General features: G+C 38.0%; 1 protein-coding gene across 1 annotated transcript; it reads right to left on the bottom strand.

Moving 5' to 3' along the window:
• Window positions 1-6,291: 6,291 nt before the first annotated feature.
• ARL5B (ADP ribosylation factor like GTPase 5B) lies at window positions 6,292-24,061 on the bottom strand. Its single transcript, XM_039711859.1, has 7 exons — window positions 23,868-24,061; window positions 16,200-16,260; window positions 14,744-14,891; window positions 13,042-13,125; window positions 11,239-11,390; window positions 9,305-9,344; window positions 6,292-6,480 (listed from the first exon to the last, which is right to left on the bottom strand). The coding sequence occupies exons 1-7, from the start codon at window positions 23,911-23,913 to the stop codon at window positions 6,406-6,408; spliced, it is 606 nt and encodes a 201-aa protein (XP_039567793.1). The 5' UTR covers window positions 23,914-24,061; the 3' UTR covers window positions 6,292-6,405.
• Between the last annotated feature and the right edge of the window lie 514 nt (window positions 24,062-24,575).

Genomic DNA, 24,575 nt, shown 5'->3' with positions numbered 1-24,575 from the left:
TGGCAAACACGACAAAATTCCAGGGCAAGAAAGAGAAGCAGGACTTGCAGAGGTTAGCACTGGAGTTAAAACAAGACAAAAAGCTGCATAGAACATTAAATTACATGGCAGATTCACAAAATAAGAATAAGCACATAACTAAAAGATAAAATAATAAAGAGGCTATGCGATTTCCCAAGCAAATGCAAACATTAGCAGAATATAAAGAGCATGAACAGGACTGGAAACACCATTATTACCATACTCAAAGGAATGAACAAAACAGCATCACAAAGTGAATGGGCTATCAATTTTAAAGAAGGCAGAACGTTAACTTCAAATTGGACACAGATGAACAATCTGGTGTTATCAGAACATGGTAATTGTTACTTTTGAGAGAAAAACTGCAGCAAAACAGATGAAATTCAAATGCTTTATTATAGCAAAGACGTTGGTTGGAAACAAAATGAAATAAATGAACAGGAAACTAAAACAAGGGAAAAGGTACAATTTATACACAGCATTACCAAAGGGGAGGACAGATATCTCACACAGAGTAAAAGATTTGTCATGATCTGTGTTTCTTCAATGGGGAGCTCAAAACAGCTATGTGAAGAGTTTGAGGCTGTTCCCCAGGGAACATCCCAAGAGAGCATCTACTTCAAGTTCCTTAGGCACAGAGAGCAGGTGAGGTTTTATTGTGTGGGATGTGCCAGCTGAACTTGGGACATCTGAAATAAAACCAAGGAAGAACTATTGCTACTGGCATCTGAACCACTGCATTGACCTTTTACCAATTCCCTATGTGATTTGGCACTGCCTATTTTGGGCCACAAAACTTGCCTCTACACCATGAAACAGAGCTTGCAGGGATGCTCAAATACAAAGATGGTACAAGCTTTTACCTAGTCCATTTAGCACACAATGCCATTTCACAGTCCATGTTTTTTAAACAAACCACAAAAATTCCATTATCAGATTTCATCCTACCAGAAGCGACAATGGATAGATAACAAACACTTGAAAGTGAAGTACACTTATCCATTGGGTAAGTATATTTCAGTGCATTGATTTCTTTAATATCTAAGTTTTTAAAAATAGTTAGTAAGACTTTTATTTGAAGACACATTATTTTGCTCTCAAATTTTTTTTTTTTAAATTTTGGATGTGTTTGGAATGCCAGTACCACCAAAAGAGGACACAGTGAGGGGATAATTGACCTTGTCAGCTAAAAGCAGTCTTCCTTGGAACATTTAACTCATAGATGCAGTCAATTACCTTCAGGTAATGCCTGCTTCAGGGGTTTTATTGCTCTGTCCCTTTGAAATGAATTAGATTTACTACGCAACTTAGATCTATTTTGCCTGAAGTTCCAAAAGCATTTTAGCATAATTTTAGCAATATTAAAATTCTATCCAATTCTAGTACTAGCCTTTGAAAACAAAGCCACTGACATCTGTTTCAGAGCAATCAAATATTTATGAATCTTGAAAGTATTTTTGTCCATAACCCTGAATGCATTGCTATGTATATTATAGGATCAATAGCTAATTTTCACTTCCTACATTGTAAGAGTACTGGACAAATTGTCTTTATACCTCATAATTGGTGGGGAGAGTCTTTGGTTTAAATCTGAATTCCTGGCTGTGTCTGTCCGAAACTTCCCTCATTTTTTGCCTCTCGATCCTCATGAAAGCCAAGATCACCGGGGAAAAAAGACAATGGTTCTTGCCTACGACGTCTGCTGCTGACGACGCCTGCTGCTGATGGACTACTGATGGACTTTCTGTACCCTGTCGCAATAGACTATTTTGAACTGTGTCCCCTTCCCCCATTTCAAAAGGACTATAAAAAAGGTTAGGGCTGACTGATACCTTGGAGATCTCCCCTGACGTGAAGACAACAGGCCTCTTCGTCGACCGGACTTCGAGGGACTTTGTCATCTGCACGTTTGGTAGCTATACAACTCCTTGCCCTCCCTCTCTTCTTTCTCTTTTCCGTATTCTTTCCTTTTTCTCCATTCCCCTTCTCTCTAACGCATCTTTGCTGTGGCTATTCAATAAAAGTACATGTATTTTGATTTTACTGCAAATCCCCTTGTGTCAGTTTTTGCACCCTGAGACCAGTGAAAAAGAACCTTCACGAATCACGTCCTTAGGATGGATCGTGTCACTGGCAGAGTAAAAACAGGGCACAGAAATGTGCTGTGGTTTATAACACTGTCACCACTATGGTTCCTGCCCAGGAATCTTAGAAATTTTGCATTCAGTGCAGAGAAATCCCAGATGACACTTCATCAATAGAACTAGAAGAGAATATTTGGAATATAAAGCCCATGGCTCACACATGATGCCTCTGTTTAGTACTTGTTTGGCACAAGTAAAAACCTCAAAACTCTTTTTTTCTACAAAAGAAACAGAAGGCAAACAGATTCACATGGTTTGACTTCAGAAAAAAGTACTTTTTCTCCATCTTTATTTCAACTCATATGTAGTTAACCCTCTTTACTTTCTTTTTCCTTAACATCTTTTTCATTTTCTTTTTCCCTTTTTTTTTAATTTGGCAAAAAATTGTAAATCCATACTGAGTCTAGAAGAAAGTCTTGACTGCACAGAAGACACAATCAAACCAGCAACTGAATTACAAAGGTACTGAACTTAATTGCTTATTACCAAGATATAAACAATTCGTGTTAATGCAAGATCCCATTTTCACTGCAGCAAAAAACAGAAGCCAAAGCAGAGATTCAAAAGAAGCAAAAGAAACTTTCTACACTTGCAGAGAATCAGTGTACGGAATTGCAAGCAGTCCAATATTTTTTCATTAACTCCTAATTAGATAGTTCTATAAGAAGAATGAGTACTGTTGGATTATGCATCCTACTGCAAGTCCCCAGACACTTCCTGTATTGTTTATTTTCACAGAAGCAAAAGGATTTAATTCTACAGTAATTACTTACCAATTTTCCTCCAGAACAGAAGTACATTACATTTCCTACTAAATTGAAAATGGAATCTATCAAGTAGCTGCTACCTTGCAACTTACTGATAAAAAAGCGAATGAAAAATATTTTAAGAGGTTGTATTTATCTTTGAAAGGTGCCAAATCCAAAGCAACTGTTGGATGGGAGAGGGGAATCTATCAAGTAGCTGCTACCTTGCAACTTACTGATAAAAAAGCAAATGAAAAATATTTTAAGAGGTTGTATTTTATCTTTGAAAGGTGCCAAATACAAAGCAACTGTTGGATGGGAGAGACTAAGAACTGAGAGCTTAGGCATTTGTAGGATCAATGGGGATCTTGTTCAATACTCACTTGTCAGACTACAGTATGTATGTGCATCAATTTCCATTAAATATGACAAATTTATATATAACTATATATTTGTATCTTTCAAAACAAAAGTCAAGTCATTCATATTTTCCCACAAGTTTGAACATTAACCTTTCAATTGGCTTCTTCAGATTCTAATTGTAGTGTACTCAACTGAAATCAACACCAAGCAACATCTAGCAACACTATTTTTTAAAAATGCCTTTAAAGTTTTTCCTGACAGTGGAGTATTGGTGGTGGTTGACGATGTCTTGTCAAACTTTCAAGGCTGATCAAAAAGTCCTTTTTTCAACATGAGATTAGAATAGCAAAGATCCAAGCCTAAATTGGTGAACTAGTCTACAGAATGGAATAAAACCTCAAAAGGAATATGGAAGAAGCTAATGGAAAAATGAAAAGCACTCAAATGATTCAGTGAAAACACTGCTTTGAAAGTGGAGTCTTGAAAAATGAGGGGCCAAACCCCAGACTTTCCTTGAGAAGAGAGTTATATTTTCCTTAAAACTCTAAAAAATTATGACCAGTTTTAGCCAATTACCAAAATTTTAAGTCACTATCAGTCTTAGCAGCCCTATTTTTGAAACAAGGTTTTCTGAAATGTTTTAAAAGAACTCGGTAGATATTTTCCCAACCAACAGTACTTTTTAATAAAACTAATTCTAAAATGTCAGTGAATCTGAAATTTACATCTGAAAATTTCAATTAATACTTTCACTGAGGTTTATCTTGGTACACTGCATTTCAGCTTCCAGTGACTTCATGGTCACTTCAGGAGAGGAGTGTGGTGAGACCAAATTGATCTCTGGAGGCAGATCCACTTCATTCTTTGTGGATGCAGCAAGTGCACCGTATGCACTGCAGAGTACAGAAGCCTCTGCGTAGGGCTTTGGCTTTGGAGATGGCTTCTGTGGGCTGGACAACCCACACACAAGGTGTACCCACACATTCAGGGTGTGGGCATCTCCAGGTCAGCTTTCTTGGAAAATATGCTTAAATCCTGAATGCTGTGCCAATACATCTATCAGAGTGACTTCGGAGACAGAATGGGATCTCAGCCTACAGACTTGGAGCATGGCTAAGCTAGGTCATGACTGCTATCACCTGGCCCACCAGACGTCCAAAGATTTTTCAACTAAACTCTTAGGTACATCTTGTACATACAGGTTAACTTTTGCTTCTAGCTGTAAAAGTTGAGCTGCCAAAACAGATAGTGAGTTTCATGAAGTTCTTGTTCATTGCTTCAATACAGAATATGCTTAGAAAAGACATGAAATTATGGTCTTATATACTTCACTCCCTCCTGAGATGGCCCAACACTTTTCACCACTTCTTTTCTTGCTCAGTATGGAGGATGAGCCTTTAGAGACCATACAAGCCATTTCCACCGGTAATAAAGATTGGCCAGCAGTAACTTTCAATATAGACATAACAATGAAGTGCTAACTATTAGGCAATACTCTTGTGAATAGTTGTAGTTATAATAACTTTTTAAAACACTGCATAAAGAGAAATACACAAATATGAGAGATCTGATACATTTTATCACTGCACAAGAAACAGCATGGACAATTAAAGCCTGCTGGTGGTACTGCCCACAGCATTGGTTGCTATTTTGAGAACTACTTACACTAAAAATAATCTAAATCTTGCAACAGAACTACTATTTTATTTGAATTTAGCCTTCATATGCAGTAGTATATAGTAAACACAACAAATCATCATCATAGCTAAATACACTGCAAGGTGACAGTTCAAATATCCCAGATCCCTGCAATTTCTGAGGAGCAGCAGTGCAACAGAGCATTACAGGAGCAACTGTCACCAACCAAAGTTCAAAAACAATTAAGTGTGTCATGGACAACAGACAGAAGTTATTATTACAATTAAATATGCCAGGAATTGCATTAATTCCTGTTGTCTGCATTCTCAGTTGCAGCAACAACAGAAGGTTTGGAATATAATTCTAACCATAAAGAATTAAGACAAAATGCCTTCAAGCTATAGAACAGCTTCAATTTTTTTAAAAACTCACTGTAAGCTTTCTTCCCACCAAAGATGTGATTCAAGCTTTCTCTCCCTTATGCTGTCTCCATTTCATATAGGCATGTTCCCCACGGTTCAGGTAGTGGTACACAGCCTCTTCATTTACTGAGGCATTTTAGAAGTCTTTCAGATAGATGCCTTAGAACACAAGCTAAAGCAGGTAAGGCACTGTTAAACTGATCCTTTCCTGCCATCTAGGGGACACAACTGGTGTGCAACTGGAACAATGTCTTCAGTTACACCCAGGAAAACTTTCTGTATGAAATGCATATCACTACCCAGCAAAAGAGAAATCAACTGAACTGAAGAGTAGCACACCTAGCAAGAAACAAACCTAGCATAAAGCTGCCTCTCCTGACTGCAGGGGGCACACACATTGTGGACAGTGTGCAGCTTTGCTAGACCACTATCCCCTAGGAAGCAAAATATAGAATCAGTCAATGTTGAAAGATCATCGAGGTAATTGTAGAAGCTGAAGGTTGTTCCAAGATGCCAGTTTCTACTGCTAGCACTGGCATCATGGCCAGGTTTTTCTCATCCTGCTCTCCTCACTGTTGCCTTCTAGGCCCTTTCACAAGGCAGACTCTACAAAAGGAAAGAGCAAACTCAGCTAAATGCTAAGCATAGTCAAATGTACACACAAGAGATCCATACAAGTTTTTTTTCCAGTCTTTTGTTTGGATTTGTTTTATTCTTGCTGAGAAAGGGAACAGTCCACTAAAACAAACACCCTTCACTAAAACAAACAAAGACCCACACTTCCCATGGCTGAAATGATGTGATCTTTAGGATCAAAGCGGGAACTTCTCTGAGATGAAAGGAAGCAGGTGTCCAGCCAAGATGTTCTGTGAACTGGCTACAGCTGCACATGATGTAGGCACCCATTCTGCCCCAGTGAACAGACTGGAGATGAAATGAAGGTGACAAGGCTACACTGCTGCAATACCTCCTCACCAGAGTACTCACAAACAAAAACCCCATCCAACTTCACAGAACAACTCAATTTTATTTTGATGACAAATATTTTGAGCAGCTGTGCCCGAGTCCTCTTCACCTTACTGAGTGCAGTGTATTTAAAGAGCTGGAAAGAATCCCTGCTTTGGGTATACTGAATCTCTTTGCCACCTAGACAAAAAGTAAAAAAACATAAACAAATAAAAAGCCATGTGCCAACCAATTTACAGCAGTACAACATAAATGTGCATAGGACACCATAATTTCTTGAACTTAAGGTGAGTAACACTGTTGTTTGTGAACAGCATATTAAACACAGAATACTTTTAAGTGCAAAACTACTGCAAGATATTTACTACATTCAAATTAGCAAACATAATGCATTATTTGGCAAAGCAAAGACAGAGTATTTATTCTATGGTAACACTTAAAAATATTATGATCAAAACATCTTTAGTTTAACAGGTTCCAAAGTTATTAAAAATAGGCCCACCAAAATTCCATACCAAGGCATTTTTCCCCAAAAAATAGTAACAGTAAAAAAAATATCACAGCAATAGTGCTGTGAACAAACCAGTATTATCAATGGAAAACTGTTGCAGAAAATAAAGTTGTTAGGTGATAAAAATCACAGCATTTGTTAGGAATGCTTTATTCTGTAAAGATACTCTAAGGTCTTGAGTGCTAAGAAATCAAAAGAAAACATCCATTATTCTGCTACTCTTATGTATACAACCCGACATTTCCTCCTAATCATAGTTTTATGTATTACCAGTCTTACATATTTATGTATATTTCCTCCTAATCATAGTTTTATGTATTATCTCAGGTAAGACTGGATTTAGTAATCAAACTATATATTTACAAATGGTTTTAGCTAGAAAGCATTAAATACAAAATCATACCTTTAAAAAAAAACCCACAACCAAAGGGCAATATGTCCAGCTACTACTCTTTGTAAGTATTCAGGACTACCTTCTGAATGATATAAATTCAGTTTGCAATCTAGATTCATTTTCAGGTTTATTTTTAAGTCACCAAACAAGAAACATCATTCATACTGTCATTTTATTTTTTGCCTTTATAATTTGCTTCCCTAAGAGCAAAACAAATCTTATTTCCACACATTAAAACAGATAAACATCACAGCAAGCAGCTTTAATATCGGATTTTAACCTTGCCTCGCATTCATCTTTTTTCTTTATACACTATTTTTCACTGACTTTAATTATTTTCTGAACATTTTGACTTGACACTCAATGTAGTCCTAAATGTGACTTTTTCCAACTGGCAATAATACACAACTTCATTCAACTAATCACTGTTTCCACATGTATTCAAAGTCTTTCCAACACTTACGACAACATGTTTGCTGATACTTTTAAAATTTCATTAAATTTTATTTAAATAAAATGGAAGCAAATTGAAATTTACAAAGCTTAAAATTTTATTAAAGAAAACTCAGTGTGCTTAAATTTTCAAAACAAGATTAAACAAAAACATTTGTCATGAAAGGCCTACAGTCAGTTTGCAAAACAGTTCAGGTAACCAAACTCCATGTGGCTTTTAGGCATGCAGAAGTGCAGAACAGTGCTTCTGAAAAACCTGCCAAGCGTTTAGATAGGCTGGGTACCTGACTGCTGCTGGCACTTTGCTAGGAATTGGGTATCCACTATCCATTTTCATTTGTTGTTTTTTTTCAGTCCTCATGTGGGGGTTTTTGGGGGACTGGTGGTTAGGTTTATTTGATGCTTAATGTTCACAACTAACTCCATATCTTTAGATTATCTTTAGATTTAACTTAATTCCACTCCAATTGAATTAACAGTTACTGAGTCCACTCTTTCACCATCTGTTTTTCAAATTTCAGGTGAAGGAACCTAACTCAAACAATGTCAAAAGTTCTCTGCTTGTGCAAATAAGACCAAAACCAAAAATGAAGGCAAAATAATTTCTCTGTAACAGAATCTGAAAACATGTATGATAGTAGATAAATAAATGTCAAGATTAGCTTCACTCTGAAGTCTACAGATACAGCACCATGGTTTTGTTTTGTTTATAGATCTGGCTTCCCTTTTGATTTTGTATTCATTTAGAAAACAGCACTCTCACTAAAAGGTGAGAAAGGCTCATGTATACAGAATTTAAAATTTTAACAAAATACACCAAGTCTACACATAACACTGGCTGCTGTAATTCCAAATTTAATTACTCATTCGTCTTTGAAAAGGTATTCAAGTTCTAAATGACTACACCAGCACTTGGTAATAATATTTTTATGCACTGTACAGAGATGTACCTTCAAGTAGAAGAATATAAGAATGTCCTAGAACTACATACCAGAGAAACTGAGACTGAAACAGTTTTCTTTTAAGGCAGAAGTTCCATTGTATATGAGATTAAAAGCCACCATAATATTAACTATAACTAGTTCATTAAGCACTTAAAAATTTGCATTCATAACTATTCATTCTCATGCTGACTAGAATTCTACTAATATTCCAGGAAGTCCAGCTGGAGATATGGTTATCCTTTGAGGTTAAAGCTATGGCAGAGTAAAGTTAACCTAAATGCTACTTTTAATTATTAAATAAAATGTGCTCATTTATGTTAGTAAGTTATACAACTATTTAGAAAGAGGAAATATGAAATATTGACAATGACAAAACAGATTTTAAAAAGCTATCATTGAAAAAGTTAGAATTCATATTCAGAGGAATTTCAATGTTTAAAAACAGATTCACATATGTTCATCCAGTTGAAGATTAGTGTATTAAAAAAAGTTAAGAAAATACTTTTGTGTTTCAGTTCAACTGCGCTTGATTCAAGCACAGCTTGGAGGTTGGCTGATATAAATTAAACATTGATCACTGCCTCAGCAGCCAAAAGTACAGAAAAATGTACATGTTCACAGGATAAATAGAAGTCTCTTCTTTTGGAGGAATAACAAAAAAAAAAAGAAAAAAAAAGGCAAAAAAAAAAAAAGCTATCTCACTCCAATACGGGAGGTCATCCACTCCAAGCCTTGGCATAATCTGAAAGATAAGAGATGTTATACTTGGCATGAGTTCTATTCCAGAATCTTGAAGGTATTTTCTACTTGTTTTTATGTGCAAAAACAGCTACTTAAAATAAATTAAATCAACAGGAAATGGGATTGAAAGCTGAAGAGAGCAACCAGTGTACTAAGTCTGCTTAGGCTTTAGCCTCATGAAAATGGCCAAGCGTTCTATTTTATTGAATCTTGGCAGTACTTAATTTTTTTCCCTTGTAAACCTAAAAGACACTATCCTTAAATGCTTACTGACAAGTACATGAAAAGAAAAAAGTTTTTTCTTGCTCTACAGAAAGCTAGACCTTTACATACTAATATTAAAAGATACAGGGCAGATTATTCAAACTGAATTGTTTCATGAAAAGACAGCACATCAAAATTACATTACAAAATTAAAAGTGTGTTTATACTGAATACTAAGACTGCATGGGATCTAATATGCTTCCTAACTCAATTTGCATCTCCATTTAAAAATCTTCCATTTTAGAAGACAGACTTTCCTTTGATTTTCTAGGGACCTAGTTACCTAATTTATACCCCTTTGAGCCTTTACCTTTTTACAGTAAACCAGTGTTTAGCTATCCAAGAATGAATGCTAGCTTCACTCACATCATGTTGATCCCCGCGATTGTCAGATCTTCCCAGAGAAGACTCAGCTCAGCTATCTAACTCTGGGGATGTTTTTTTCTAAGTTTATCTCACTGCTATCATAGTTTAGAGTATTCTAAATATTCATTGCTTTTTGTTTTAAAATATGAAAGAAGCAGCCTAGGATGACCACTGCTTCTAAAGTAAACCTCATATTTATTAATTTTTATTTTCCTTCAAATGTCAACTTGGTTGAAGATCTTAGTTAGTCCATAAGTCACTTTTGAGCATGCTTCTGTTACTCAAAAGTGACTTTAGCAAAACTGGTAGAAGGAAAGTAGTTAACTATTAGAACTAAATAATACATCTACCCCATTAAAAAAAACCCCACTTTGTTCTCATTAACACATTCCACCCTAAGGAAGTTAATGCCACCATTCACTCTACAAGACATCTCCATGACATTAGACAATACTTCATGCTAGAAAGTGAGGTAGATGCTCTTCCTTCCCAAATACTCAACTGGATTCACTATTTTTAATGTCACAAGACCACAGTATTATAAAGGTTGTACAACACAGCTCAAAAAAACCCTAAATATCACACATTACCAGACGGCTTTAAAAATCAAGATGAAAAATCAGTACACTTCACACCATACAAGCAAGACATTATCCAACTTGTTAAAAGATATCCAAATTTTATTTTATATTTTACAGACTAAGGATGTAAGGCTAGCCCAGCATTCCATGTTAGTAATTGTTAGCATAAGGTATACAAATTTCAAAAATAGCTACATTAGTCAGATATAAACAAAGTTTAATATTAGTATGAAATTTGTTTTATGACAGATCTATGTAACTTTTCATCAAAAACTAGGTTTCAATGCTAATCAAAAAAGCCAACCAACCAAAAAAACCTGAACACCTCAGCCTCCCAGCTTAGAACAGAAAAGAACTAGATTATTTCTTTAAATATAGAAAGACATACCAGAGCAAGAAAGTACCACAGAGAGAGTAGACACCTATGTGAACAGCTACATACTTAGGTGGAGAGGTGGTGTTTGGTTTTTGGTTTGGGGTTTTCAACAAGAAGTCAAAGACTTTCATATGAATTTGAAGTTTGAGCTATGAAAAACCCACAAGATTCAATTACAAAGAAGAAAAATTCAAAATGTCCCTCTGGCAGCAAAGTCCAGAATATATGAACTTTCGGAAAATCCACTTTGGTGTCAGCAGGCTTCTAAATCAGAATTCTCATTTACCAGGAATTCTCATAGCACTTACCCCTCTCCTGTCAAAGCACAGCAGGACTGAATGTGCCACGGGTGATCCTTTATGGAGCTGAGGGTGAGGTAGGCAGATATCTCGGCAGCCGTCATGCAGCCTTTCATGTCCTGCTTGTTCGCGAAGATCAGAACCGCAGCCTTCCGTAAATCCTAGAAACGATTCAGAGTACTCCTACAGTTACTATACAGAACTAAAAGGCTACTGTGCTAACTTCATTTGTTAAAAGAACTGTATCCAAGCTAATCAACAATTACACTGGAGCACGGAGTTTTAACCGTCCTACTACACTAAGTATTTGTTACAGTAAGACTGCAAAAATAATTTATTCAAAAGTGCTCACCACCACAGAGAATCAAATTGCAAAGTATTATATGAGGATCCTCTTGGTGTTGACCACATGTTCATACATAACTAATTAAAGTCTCGTCGAAATACACTTTATAATGCCCCAAACCACTCAGCCAGCAGAATTATGTCTGGTTAAACATTGCTAGTGCTACAATAAATATTCAAATGGAAAAGCCTGCTAGATATCCGTCCCTTGAAATTCCTTCAACTTTAGTAAAGAAGTTCTGTATTGATTAAAGCAGTAATAATTTAAGAAAGCTTTCTGAATTACTAGAAGTTTAACTCTAATGCTCAAAAAAGGGAGTTTTAATGCTGCATCAACTTTAATAACTAATTAAAATAGTTTTGTTTCAGTGTGGAATTTAGTGTTCCAAACAGACAAGAATGTATGGCTTTAAAAGAGCAGAAGGGTAAACAAATCTAATACTCGGGAAGCTGACAGTTGCAACTAAAAGTGTTCAATGCATTTCAGTGTATGTTAAATTTTGAGACTATTTTTCCACCAAGGGAAAAAAACCCTGAAAACAACAAAGCTTTATGATCTACAGCTGAAAATTCAAGCCTACAAGTAGCTTAGTCTAGGCCTACCAACTGATTTCAAGATATGATAGATCACAATTTCTTAAGAGTTTGAGACTGGAAACCAAAAAACTATATGGGAAAACTTCAGCACAAGAAGTAATTTTTCCACCTTTTTGTGGAAATGTACTCCTTACTACTAGACCCAAACTACAATTAATATTAAAATGCAAATCAAAACTTTATGTGACAACAAATCTCTCAGAGAAATTAACCCAACAGGATTGCTTTTACTGTACTAAATCCTTTCCTTTCAAAAATGAAGGAGAATATTTAGATTTAAAACAATATCAATTCAGCTTCAGAGTGATCACAAAAGGTTTTAGCATATTTTACCTAAGCAAATATACAAGTTAATTTAGGATGTTTGAGTGAGTTGACCTAAAGCTGAGCAGTCCCCAGGACAACATATAATAAAAATACAAACAAATAATTCTGAAGGAAAATGAACTGAAATTAATTTTCCCATAGTATGATATATACTCCTTAATTTTAAGGAACAGGATTAGAACAAACAAAAAAAGTAGGCAATTCCATTTCTCTAAAATGAAACATTTTAGCCACTAACATTTAACTAGTCAGTGGTAAAGGACAATACCCAGTTACATTAATATGAAGCATAACATATTTTACAAGTCCAACATTTGCAAAGTAAAGACCGATTTGATTACAATCAAGCAAGTCCTATTTGAAGAGTGCTTCATAATAATTCTTCTCCTTATTTATAACTTACATGATTTTAAAATGTGATCAACATGAATGCACACTTATTCTCAAATTTTTTCCTGATGGTATTATTTTTGTTAACATAGGAAACATGAAATGTTATTTAACTGCTCTTAAAAAAACTGTTATCCCAACTCCCCACCATACCTCATGAGCCAGCATTCTATAAAGTTCTTCTTTTGTAATAGAAAGTCGCTCTCTGTCAATGCTGTCAACAACCAGAATGATGAACTAGGGAAAAACACCAATAGTACAATATGTAAACAAAAACTACAAATTACAGAAAGCACAATTTCAAGATACCACTACCACAAGTCTATCTACAGAAGAGACAGACACTTTTAGAGGACACTAGAAAAGAGAAAGTGACAAAAGAAAAGAGAGTAGCAAAAAAGGAGAATCAGAAATTAATGTTGTAATTCTCCAACATATTCTCCAAATCACTTTGCCTTATAAAATTAAAGGGATTCATTAGCCATTGAAAATGACCACAAAGTATGAGAACCTGAGTCAATTTAATGCTGCTGTGACTTGGAGATGCCTAGCAGATGAGGTGGAACAGTAATAGAATTATTCATATGGGGAGGCTAGGATTAGCATAGTAAACAGATCTCTTTTCTTCCTCAACTGCTCCCAGCAGACAAAGCTTCTAAGTAAAGGGAAAGTTCTATCCAAGTACTACAAGGCACTGGATTCAAACACTTGCTAGACAGAATACAAAGAACATCCCAAAAGTATCAGAAAAATAATATATGCATCTCTCCAAATTCCAAAATCAAAGATACTCAAGGGATAAATGCCAAGAACTTCTTGCTCTACACCAGATAATGCTGGTAGAAGTCTCTTTAACTTCATGCATTTCTTAGATGTAGCTGCACTTTTCCACATAAAATAAAAAATTAGTCTAAAATACTAGAGATGAAGGTTGAGATGTCATTTTCAGGCTTACAGTAGATCTAGGGCAGATCACAGATCTCATCTCTCTTCAACAGCACAGGAAAAGATACAGAAAAAAGAAGAGATAAAAAACCTAATTTTACAAGAGGATGGAATACTTATATAAGGAGTAATATCTACAAGAGGGCTCTGCTTTTAGTAAAAATGGTAAGAAATGAAGTCTAGAATATTTTACATCAGTGCAGATATCTCAAAGAGAATCCTCAGTGATTATATGTGCATTTTGTATTGATAAACTCTTTGCCTCAAAAAGAATGTCATAAAAACCAAACCCCACAAGTCAACTGCTGCTGAATTCTTCTCCAACCTTTCCAGCAACAGCAGCTCTGCCAGTACCTGACGAGTAGTGCACAGCAAGACTTTCCTTCCTCCTCTGGTTAAAAGCTATGAGCTGATGAGCTGTTTAAATACTGCTGCCTAGGCTTAAAAAAAGTTCCATTCCTTTATTCCTTATTCCTTCATACCTCATTTCCTCCTAATTATCATTATTTTAAAACCATTTCAGACTGGATGTACAGAAGTCCAGTTGACCACTGCAAATCATCACAAAATTTGCAAGTTACATTTCAAAATTTTCTTTTTAATCTACTTAAAAAAGCAAGCAAAAAAACTGATCTAAAATGCATTTCATTATCATTTGATTGCCTAGAGAAAGTCTAACTTCACAGTTTATAGCACAGATCAAATAACTCTACAGTAAAGTACACAGAAAAAATGCTTCAAATATTACCAGAAAAATGGCTGCATACCAGAGATACCTTAGTCTCCCTCATTAGAATGCAAAAACAATACAACTACAATCTCTACAAAAGTCTACAAATATTCCTAATAAATAAATATCATTTCAAACAAACTTAATTCAACTTGCAGATTTCAAAGCATCTTCTCATACCTCTGTGTTTGAATAATAGGTATTCCACGATGACCGTAATGATTCTTGTCCTCCAATATCCCACATTAAGAAATGAGTGTTTTTCACCACTATTTCTTCTACATTGCTTCCTATGGTTGGAGAAGTATGAACCACTTCATTCATTAAGCTAAAGGAAACAATATCACACCAAAAAGACCAGTCAGCAAAATCCACAAGGCTTGTTAGAGTTCAGTTATAACAATTTTTTGTAGAAAAAGTAAATATGTATAACTGACAAAAAATATTTTAAAAAATCAGGCATATTTTAAAAAAGCTATACATTTGAACTTTAGAAAGCAGTGACTGTATTCATGCTTAAAGAAATCCTTAGATTTCTTTAAGCATGAATACATGCTTAAAGAAATTTCTTAAAGCAAGGAAAAAAAGCACATAAAAGGCATAACAAATGGTTAAATGTTATAGGACTGTCTTTCTAAAGGACATTAACATTTGAACTTTAGAAAGCAGTGACTGTATTCATGCTTAAAGAAATCAGCAAGGAAAAAAAGCACATAAAAGATATAACAAATGGTTAAATGTTATAGGACTGCCTTTCTAAAGGACATTAATAGACACTTAAAATGCACTTGTTTTAAAGCAGAAGCTGCCATTCTAAAGATTCCAAATATAAAAACCACTAAACTATGCAAAATATAAATCAGAATATAATTTTATCAAAGCACTCTACTTAGTAACTAGATATTAAATCCCAAAGGACTGTTTGGTTACATTGCTGAAAATTGCCCAGTTCCACCTTTAAGCTTGCCCAAAATCTTCAGGAATAGGAAGTATTTCTGGAAAGCATACTGTGTTGCTTTGATATCCAAATATAAGGACATTAATTTATCTATACTCTCCTCCTTTTCCACAATTACAATAGTAATTATGGTCCTGACAACACTCTTGAATTTATTATGGATATTCTTGTAATGCTGCCAAGATTTGGGTGCAATGATGCTATTGAAAATTAGTAAGGTAGGACCTGGGAAAGCTGAAATATTATTTTCAGGAATTCTCTATCACAGTATTAGACACTGGAATTGAGAAACATTTGGAAACATTTTTGGATTTTTTGCAGGGTGGCTAGAATTTCTATTAATTTAAAAATTGTGTTCTTTTCTGCAGTTACTGGAAACAGGATTATTTCTATGCATACAAATTCAGACAGGCTTTCATGGGAAAAAAAAAACTGCAGTTCACTTTGTGCTTGGATGTACAAATTTGTTGTTCAATTTACAGTTCAGTTTTAAAGCAGAGCAGTTCCTTCACTTATCCTTTAAACATTCATTCTGTTTAGAACAACTCATACCATTAATGTACAAAGTGTGATCTAGAGCCCTAGAGATTACATCAGGTTACAAAGCTGAATTTTCAAAGATTAAACAGTGACAAGTAATAAAATGCAAACAGAAAAACAATTAGTTCATATACTTACAACTGGTAAAGAATAGTAGTCTTGCCAGCATTGTCAAGTCCCACTATGATTACTTTGTGCTCTGCAAATACAAAAAAAGAAAAAAAAAAGACAAAAATAAATCCATGGAAACAGCAATAATTATAATTCTCACTCTCCCTTACTGAAGAAAGCAACCACTTGTTTCTTTTATATCAATACCTTATACAGATTAGTGGTGACTTCAGGAGAGGAAAAAAAGGCAAACAAAGCCTCATCTTCTCTTGAGACTCCAGTCTCAGGAAAAGTCAGCACTGGAAACCTAATAAAGGTATGGTTACTAATGATTACTTCATCTACAACATCTAGTTTCAGAAAGAGAAGTACAGTGAAAAAATATAATCCATAGCAGTGTATCATGCTAAGAACACTACAAAATATCCAAAGACTGCAAAAGATATTACCCTAACATTCAAGGATCAATAATAACCATTTGTTAAGGTACCATCATTATTCACACCATAGAATCTAAGAGGAAACTGTATTTTGAATAGGCCACAGATTCTGCTTTTGCAACTTCTAAACTGAAAAGTCACAGAATGATAGAATGGTCAAGGCTGGAAGACACCTCTGGAGGTGATCTGGTCGAACCTCTTTGCTGAACCAGGCCCACGGAGCCAGTGGCCTAGGACCATGTCCACATGGGTTTTTAATATATCCAAGATGGAAACTCCACAGCCTCCTTGGACAGCCTGGGTATTGCTCAGTCATCCTCACAGTGAAAAAGTGTTTCCTGATGTTCAGAGGGAACTTGTGCATTTCAGTTTGTGCAGTAGCCCAGTCCTGTCACTGGGCACCACTAAGACAAGCCTGGCTCTCCTTCTTTGCACCTCCTTTTCTCACATGTGAGATGCTCCAGTCCCTCATCACCCTTGCAGCCCATCACTGGTCTCTCCCCAGGATGACTCTCCATGACTCTCTTGCACTGAGGAGCCCAGAACTGGACATGGTAGTGCAGGTGAGGCCCCATCAGTGCTGAGCAGAAAGGAAAGAACCCATGCCCCAACCTGCTGTAAAGTCCAACATACAAAACAGTGATCTCGCAATTGCTGCAATACTGTTTGTATCCAGGCACAGGAGAGACAAAACAGAAATCAACCAAACAAACAAAATCAGTAAAAAAATCCTCCAAAATTTATATGCTTCTCTGTAAATAATCCCTCAGAATTTCAAATCCAGTATTACAACCACTTAGAATGGTGGCTCTTTTGCTGCATGTGTGTAGCCTCAGCAGTGATCCAATTACTGACAAAAATAAGCAAACCACTTGAGAGTGAAAAATTTGCAAATGGATATCTAAAAACTCTGTGAACAAGCTCACTTTTAAAGAGATAATATTTACAATTCTAGGGCACTTATTTCAAAGCAAAACGTGGTTCACAGTTTAAAGATTTCCTACAAAATACCACACTTGATCTACAGGATCAAACAAGTTACTAGATCAGAGGATCTATCATAAGTATCAAATTGATGTTTTTTACCCCAAAAGTGGGTGGTTTAAGGAAAAACTGAAGCATTTTGGTTAAGAATCTATTTATATATAGTAACCTAGGTCTTTTTATATTGAATATTACTGTAATAAAATATTTTCTTGTTTGGAACTTCTGTAAGTTTTGCTATGGAATAGGGTCATAACAGAGGATAAAATGTATTTCCCTGTGGCAGTTCTCCTATGACTGCATCCTGCCAACACATCCTAAGAAAAGAACATTTCCTGACTGTAAATGTGGGAGTACTTTTAGCCCCACTAACAGCAGCATCAGTAATTAATAACCTTTTCCAATACATAAATAGTATGAAATCCTCTCTACTTTCAAGGCTAATAAATCATGCCTAGTAGCTTGACTGTCCACCTCTTCTTCAAATATAGTTAAATTTAAAGAGCTTTCAAAGGTCCAAATACAGAAATACCCTCCTGTTTTTTTCAAACCAAACATATTGTTAACTATTGCCAGGAAGATGATTCTACTATTGCAGCATTCTGTTTAAGTTATTTTCAAGAAAGAAAAGAAATTCCAGTCAGGCATTACACTGCTCTCTCATCTTCTTATCAGAACACATCATATTAGGCATGAATGGTTGGAGTGTTGGATGATACAACATCACACTAAATGATGAAGAAAAAACCTCCATTGAGATGGCTGCTTTTGAAAGCCACTGAAGTGTGAATGGTCCAACACTAACTGGGAAAAAAAGGCACAGCTTATCTGTGTTACTTCATAGTCAAATGGTGGTTCATACAGTGATTGAATAACCACAAACAATAAACAGTCACCCAAGTGTTAATTAATAGTGATCTTGGCATTAAAATACTAAGATGAAATCATGGGTATTTCACACAAGTAGCAGATTCCAGAACTATAGTAATGGAAACTCTTCACTTACAAACATATTCAAAAGTTGAATTTCTGTCTAGTTTGATGAAAACAAAGAATTCACACATAGATGTGCATTAGAGGAAAAACATGTGAGCTTAAAAACTACCAAACTAAGATAGAACAGAATTTTAGCATGACAGCTACTTGTTTACAAGAGTAACTAAGAGAAGACAGATGCCACATTTAGGAGGAAGGACAGTTACTGGGTAAATCATAGCTAGTGATTTATTTGTGTTCTGTACTTACAGACTAACCCAAGTTTCTCCCTTTCACTGACTGGTATTAAAAGTCAGTTTAGGTTGTATTCATTAATATCCTCCCAGTCCACCATGTTCTTGGCAAAAGAAGAAGAAAATCCTTAACAAAGTTGAGAGAGCAGAAGAGTCTTTATAAATCACGTAGAAAGAGGGAGGGAAGATGGGGAAAGTAGAAGTAGGCATATTACGCAGGGGAAAAATAGAAAAGACAGGATTAAACTACTCCTTAAAGAATACAAGGGTTTCTTGGTTTCATCAACCCTTTCTAGCATACAGTTTAAAAAAAATTGATATATAATACTGTTAAAAAAAATCTGTGGCAGTTTAGTATTACAAAACCACAGGACAGTCAAGATTATCTTCTGCCAGATGTTAGAAGAAAGACATAATAGACTCTTTTCTTCCTTACTCATCAATATTTCTCTGTGAGAAAAGGGTCCAAAACTGAAGATTTTATTCTCCCAACATGCCTTTTTCTCTACTTTGCAAAAGATAAAAATAAAAAAAATCTAAATACTTCAATGACAAGACTTCTAACATATTTGGAAGAAATGACTACTGAGAGTACCAACAGCTTTCAAGCTGTGAAACAAAATGCTCATCTGGTACTTTGGAGGCCTCAGAGTTGAAGACAGAATGCAGTTTGCTAGAAAGAAGGCAGGAGGAATAGCATTATTCTGGAGGTCAAAGAGGTTTCAATACAAAGACTCATTCTGCACACTAACAGCTAATTTAGAGTCTTCTCTTAAGCACAAAATAACTGCTAAAACACATTTTGTACCCCCAGATTTGATTACAAGGAAGTAGAGAAGCTGTCAATAACTGTTAGTAGTCAGAGGAACCAAAAACCATTTGGTTTTTTAGATAATGGTCTCTCCTAACCTGACTGGGAACTGCCAGTAAGGCCTAGTGAAATAAACTGGAGTTACAGAAGTTCAATCATCTTCAATTAGAGCTTACCATTACTTTTCTTAAAACAACTTTTTAATAACTGTAGCAATTATTCAGAGCAACCTGTATAGATGCTGAATAATTACCATTCCAAAAATAAGTAAACCCTAGATTTGTGAGCTTCTCAAAGAACTCTATACACCACATAAAAAATGTAAGGTTTTGATAACAGTCATTTATCTTTATCAGGGTTGCTGACATTCACTTCTATTTTTAACCCACAGTTTAATTAAGAGCTATCTTGGTAATATTGATGGAATGATAAGTCAAGCAAGTTTTACTCAGACATGCATTAACACAGGCACTAACTTATTGGCTCCACCATCTATCCACACTACTACATGTTGCTTAGAAGAATGTGCCACCTGACTACTGAATCATAGCTTCAGTGGGTCATTTTTGGAGTCTGATTTTTTAAAACTTCTGAAGTAAGTTACTAATAAAAGTAAATTCAACTAAACTTATGCAATTTAGCATCTAGACTTTAAAAGGCTGCTAAGAATGATATTTTAAATAAAACAATACTTGAGTAATGTTTTTTGTCAATTTCAAAGAAAAGGAAAAATTATCATGAAGCAATTAGAAAGTCACCTAGAAAAATGACAAAAGTCTATTTTAAAGCCAACTGTTTCTTTTATGAGTAAAAATATCTCTATTTCAGTTCACATCATTCAATTACTACTTGATTATGAGACAATATACATTGAGAGCTGAAAGACTTAAGACACACCTCATCCCCTGTGCTCTACTCGACAGAACATAGATGGAACTTTCAAATCTTTCCTTAGTTTCACCCTTCCTTTTGCCAAGTGCTGCAGGTTATCACACAACTCGCACCAGCCATGAGAACTGATACCATGATCTGCACACAGCAGACCCTATCTGCATCTTTGGAATATTCCCTACATACAGCCAAAATCAGTGTGGGCTAGTCTGCTCAATAAAGCAACACCACAGGACAGCCTGTGAATTCTCCACGGAACTATCAAGATTTGATGTAACTAGAAGAGCAACCAAAATCAACTCAGAAATTACTATGCTTTATTATGAGTAATGATATTAGAAAACACAGTTGTGTTGTTGGAGAGTAATTTCCCATTAGATCAGAAATTTATGTTTGAAGCAAACTTTCTAGAATGAAATTTCAGTTTTGGCCATGAAAAGAAAGTCACTTTCGCTTCTGTGGTTACACAAGAAGAGGAGGTAAAACAAACCCAAAAACAACCCAAAACAAAGCAAAAATGAAACAAAAGATAAATCCAGCACTAAACCAGGATCAGGACACACCCTAAGTCTCTTATTGGGATAAATGCCAAAGAGTAAATATTTCACAGTATTATCTCATCTGTTTAACTGTGAGACTAATATTTCATTAACCATTTAAATATATGAATGCATTAGGTTTGCAACGTGAGATTTTGATAGTGGAGAGGGCTACACAGTGTTTTCTGAGAAGCTCCTAGAAACTTCTCCTATGTGTATACAGCCAGTGCCAGCCAAGGCCATCAGTAAGAGGTGCAATGCCTCTGGGACAACATTTTTAACATGAGAAAAAGTAACTGACCAGGTGAAATTACAGACAGAGAACAGAGGAGTGAGAATCTGTGAGAGAAACAACTCTGCTGACTCCAAGGTTGGTGCAGGAGGAGGGGGAGGAGGTGCTGCAAGTGACAGGGATGCACCCACAGCCCATGGTGAGGCAGCTGTGCCCCTGCAGCCAGAGGTCCATGGGGGAACAGAGATCCACCTGCATCCCATGAAGGACACCATGCTAGAGCAGGTAGATCCCAAAGGCAGCTCTGACCCCACTGGACATTCATGTTGGAGCAGGCTCCTGGCAACAACCTGTGGAGAGAAGTTCACTCTGGACCAGGTCTGCTGGCAGGTTTGTGATCTTGTGGGGGATCCACGCTGGAATGGCCCGTCCCTGAGGACTGCGCCTCGTGAAATGGACTCGTGCTGGAACATGAGTGTAGAACTGCAGACCTTGGGAAGAATACACACTGGAGAAGTCCATGGAGGACTGTCTCCCATGGGAGAGATCCCACACTGGAACAGGTGATGCAGTCCTCTCCATAAAAAAGAACGTGGCAGAAACAGTATGTGATGAACTGACCATAGCCCCCATTCCCTATTCCCTCCTGCAGGAAGGTGGTAGAGAACCAAAAATAAATAAAGCTAATCCTGGGAAAAAAAGAGGGAGGAGTGGGGAGCAGATGTTCAGAAGACCTGGTTATATTTCTCATTAACCTGTTTTCGTTTGATTGGCTATGAATTATATTAATTTCACAAACTGGGTCTGTTTTGCCCATGATGGGAACTGGTGAGTGATCTCTCCCTTTCCTATCTCAGTCCAGAAGCCTTTTTGCTGTGTTTTCTCCGCCCCCCTCCAGCTGAGGAGGGGAGTCACAGAGCTGCTTTGGTGGGCATCTGGCATCCAGCCAGGGTCACTCACAATGAAGAATAACTTTTCTTCCAGGAAATAATATACAATAACCAGGACAATGTGTTTTCCTGAAGATAAATACTGACATCATAATCTACACTATTTGCCATAGAGGCAAATACTAAATACTACCAGTTATCTGCTGATCAGTTCCCTGCTTATAGATCTCTTTGGAGTCTTTGGAATACTTCATGGAAGAAAAGAGTTGCAGATTGCACTACTTGATGAAAACAAAAAAAGGGTACTTAGTATTCTTCTGGAGGATAGGAGAAAAAACAAGAAATTAGCAACAAATTCAGAAGATTGTTAGAAGACTTCAGGAATGATGTGGTAGGATGGTGTATGCATGAGAAAAAGAAATTATCTGGGACTGGATCCCAATTCCATCCCATGAAAGACAGTTTGATATACAGATGTCAATGTGCACACACACTGAGGCTTTGGTATGTACAGAATTAGACTGGGTTATGTGCAATCACAGGCAGAAAACTATTAAAGTACACCAGGTGTATCTGCCTCCAAAAACTCGCAACAGAGCATTGTACAAAAAAACCAGCTTATCTGCATTTTCAATAACTTTAAAGTGGAAATGAGGGACACATTTGGAAACCTGATGAGAGAACAATTAATTTTATTCTTTATATTGTTTTTCCTTGAGGCCCTGAGCTTGGAGCAGGCAAAATGTTACTATTAACTACTTAATTTTCTAAACAAAACTGGCTAGGTAAACCAAAATCATTAAAACAAATAAATTAACAGATAAACCATAACTTTCTACTTTTATGATAACCATCTGAAGTAAAGGTGGTGGCAGACCCAAATTTTGAGCTCTGGATTAGAACATGAGCTGTGATTGCAGGGGTGGATGAACTGGGCAGGAGAGCATGGAAAGCGATACTATCCCCTTACGACCTTTTTATTTTTGGCTGGAGAACTGATTTCCTTGGGTCACTAACTGTATTTAACTAACATCTTTGCCAAAACACAAACAGATCTGTACCTCGAAAGCCCTTACATGTTTGGCGTCCTTCTTTTCCTTTTAATTAAAGACTAAAACGACACGATTTTAATAACAGACCCCGACTTAGAAAGGAGGATCGGCGAAGCCAAGAGGGACCGTCATGGTCCGCCGCAGCCTCAGCAGTGCCGGCCGCCGCGGACGCCGGGCGCGCACCGCCCGCGGGGCTCAGGGCAGCGGCGGCCGGGGAGGAGGGGAGAGGAGGGGAGAGGAGGGACCACCGCGGCACGCCAACGGCCGCACGGCCCCGCCCCCGCGACCCGCGCGCGTCACTGCGGCGTCACGGCGGCGGCAGCGTGTCTGAGGGACAGTCGCGAGCTTTCCGCCGGGGCTGGTGGAAAGCCGAGGGAGGAGGGGAGAGGAGGGGAGAGGAGGGACCACCGCGGCAGCTCAGACAAAGCGACCCCGAGCATGAGGCGCCGCGGGACCAGCGCTCGCGGCGCCGCACAAAGCAAAGCCCAACTTTTGGCTGGGCGGGCCTTCAGGGGAAGCCCGGCGAGCGGAGCCGGCCCCGAGCCCCCACGGCTGCCCGCGGCCCCCGCAGCCCCGCGGGCTCCGCTCGCCGCCCGCCCCGCCGCCGGTTCGGGCCCGCGCGCCCACCTTGGCTACCGAAGAGGCTCCACAGCTTGGCGAAGATTAGGCCCATGCCTGGCCTCGGCTTTCCGCCGAGCGCCCGGGGCACCCCGAGCTCACCCAGGCGGTGGCGGTGGCGGCGGCGGTGACTCCCCCGGCTCCCTCGGCGGAGGCTCCGCAGCGGCCCCGGCAGCGCCGAGCGGGCGGGCGGGCGCAGGCAGGGGGCGCCGGCGCGACCCGCGCGCGTCACTGCGGCGGCAGCGTGTGTGAGGGACAGTCGCGAGCTTTCCGCCGGGGCTGGTGGAAAGCCGAGGGGGCTGCGGTCGGCACGCTCGGGAGGACGGAGCCGCCCCGCAAGGGACGAATGCTGCGAGGAGCGCTAGGCCCCCGCCGCGCTGGTCGCTGCCGGAGTGGGAGGCGCTGGCAGCGCGCTTTGCCGACCCCGTGTCCTCCAGCCCTGCGGTGCTGTGGCCGATCCACGGCCTGTGCCGGTGGGAAGGATGGAGGGTTTCAGGGCAAGCAGTGCTCCCGTGTACAGTAAAACTTGTGGAAGCAGCGGGTTCGCTCTCAGGGCTGTGCTGCAGGTTTCTGTACTGAGCTCTTGCGGGTGTGCCCACCCGGGTTTCCTCGCAAGCAGCACCTTGGGGAGGGTCAGGCAGTGAGCACGAACCCGGCTCCGCACTAGCGAGCGAGCCTGCGTGCACTTAGGTGCAGAAGCGGTGGAAGTACGAAACC

This window comes from Passer montanus, unplaced genomic scaffold (genome assembly GCF_014805655.1).
Source record: "Passer montanus isolate IOZ18808 unplaced genomic scaffold, ASM1480565v1 scaffold10, whole genome shotgun sequence".
Lineage (NCBI taxonomy): Eukaryota > Metazoa > Chordata > Aves > Passeriformes > Passeridae > Passer > Passer montanus.
The sequence above is the reverse complement of the archived record's forward strand: the minus strand, read 5'-3'. Positions and strand labels throughout refer to the sequence as shown.

Coding starts and splice junctions, on each gene's coding strand:
- ARL5B (XM_039711859.1), bottom strand. CDS start 23,913: ATGGGCCTAATCTTCGCCAAGCTGTGGAGCCTCTTCGGTAGCCAAG. Junction 16,261..23,867: donor GAGCCTCTTCGGTAGCCAAG/GTGGGCGCGCGG, acceptor TTGTATTTGCAG/AGCACAAAGTAATCATAGTG. Junction 11,391..13,041: donor ATAGAATGCTGGCTCATGAG/GTATGGTGGGGA, acceptor AATCGTTTCTAG/GATTTACGGAAGGCTGCGGT.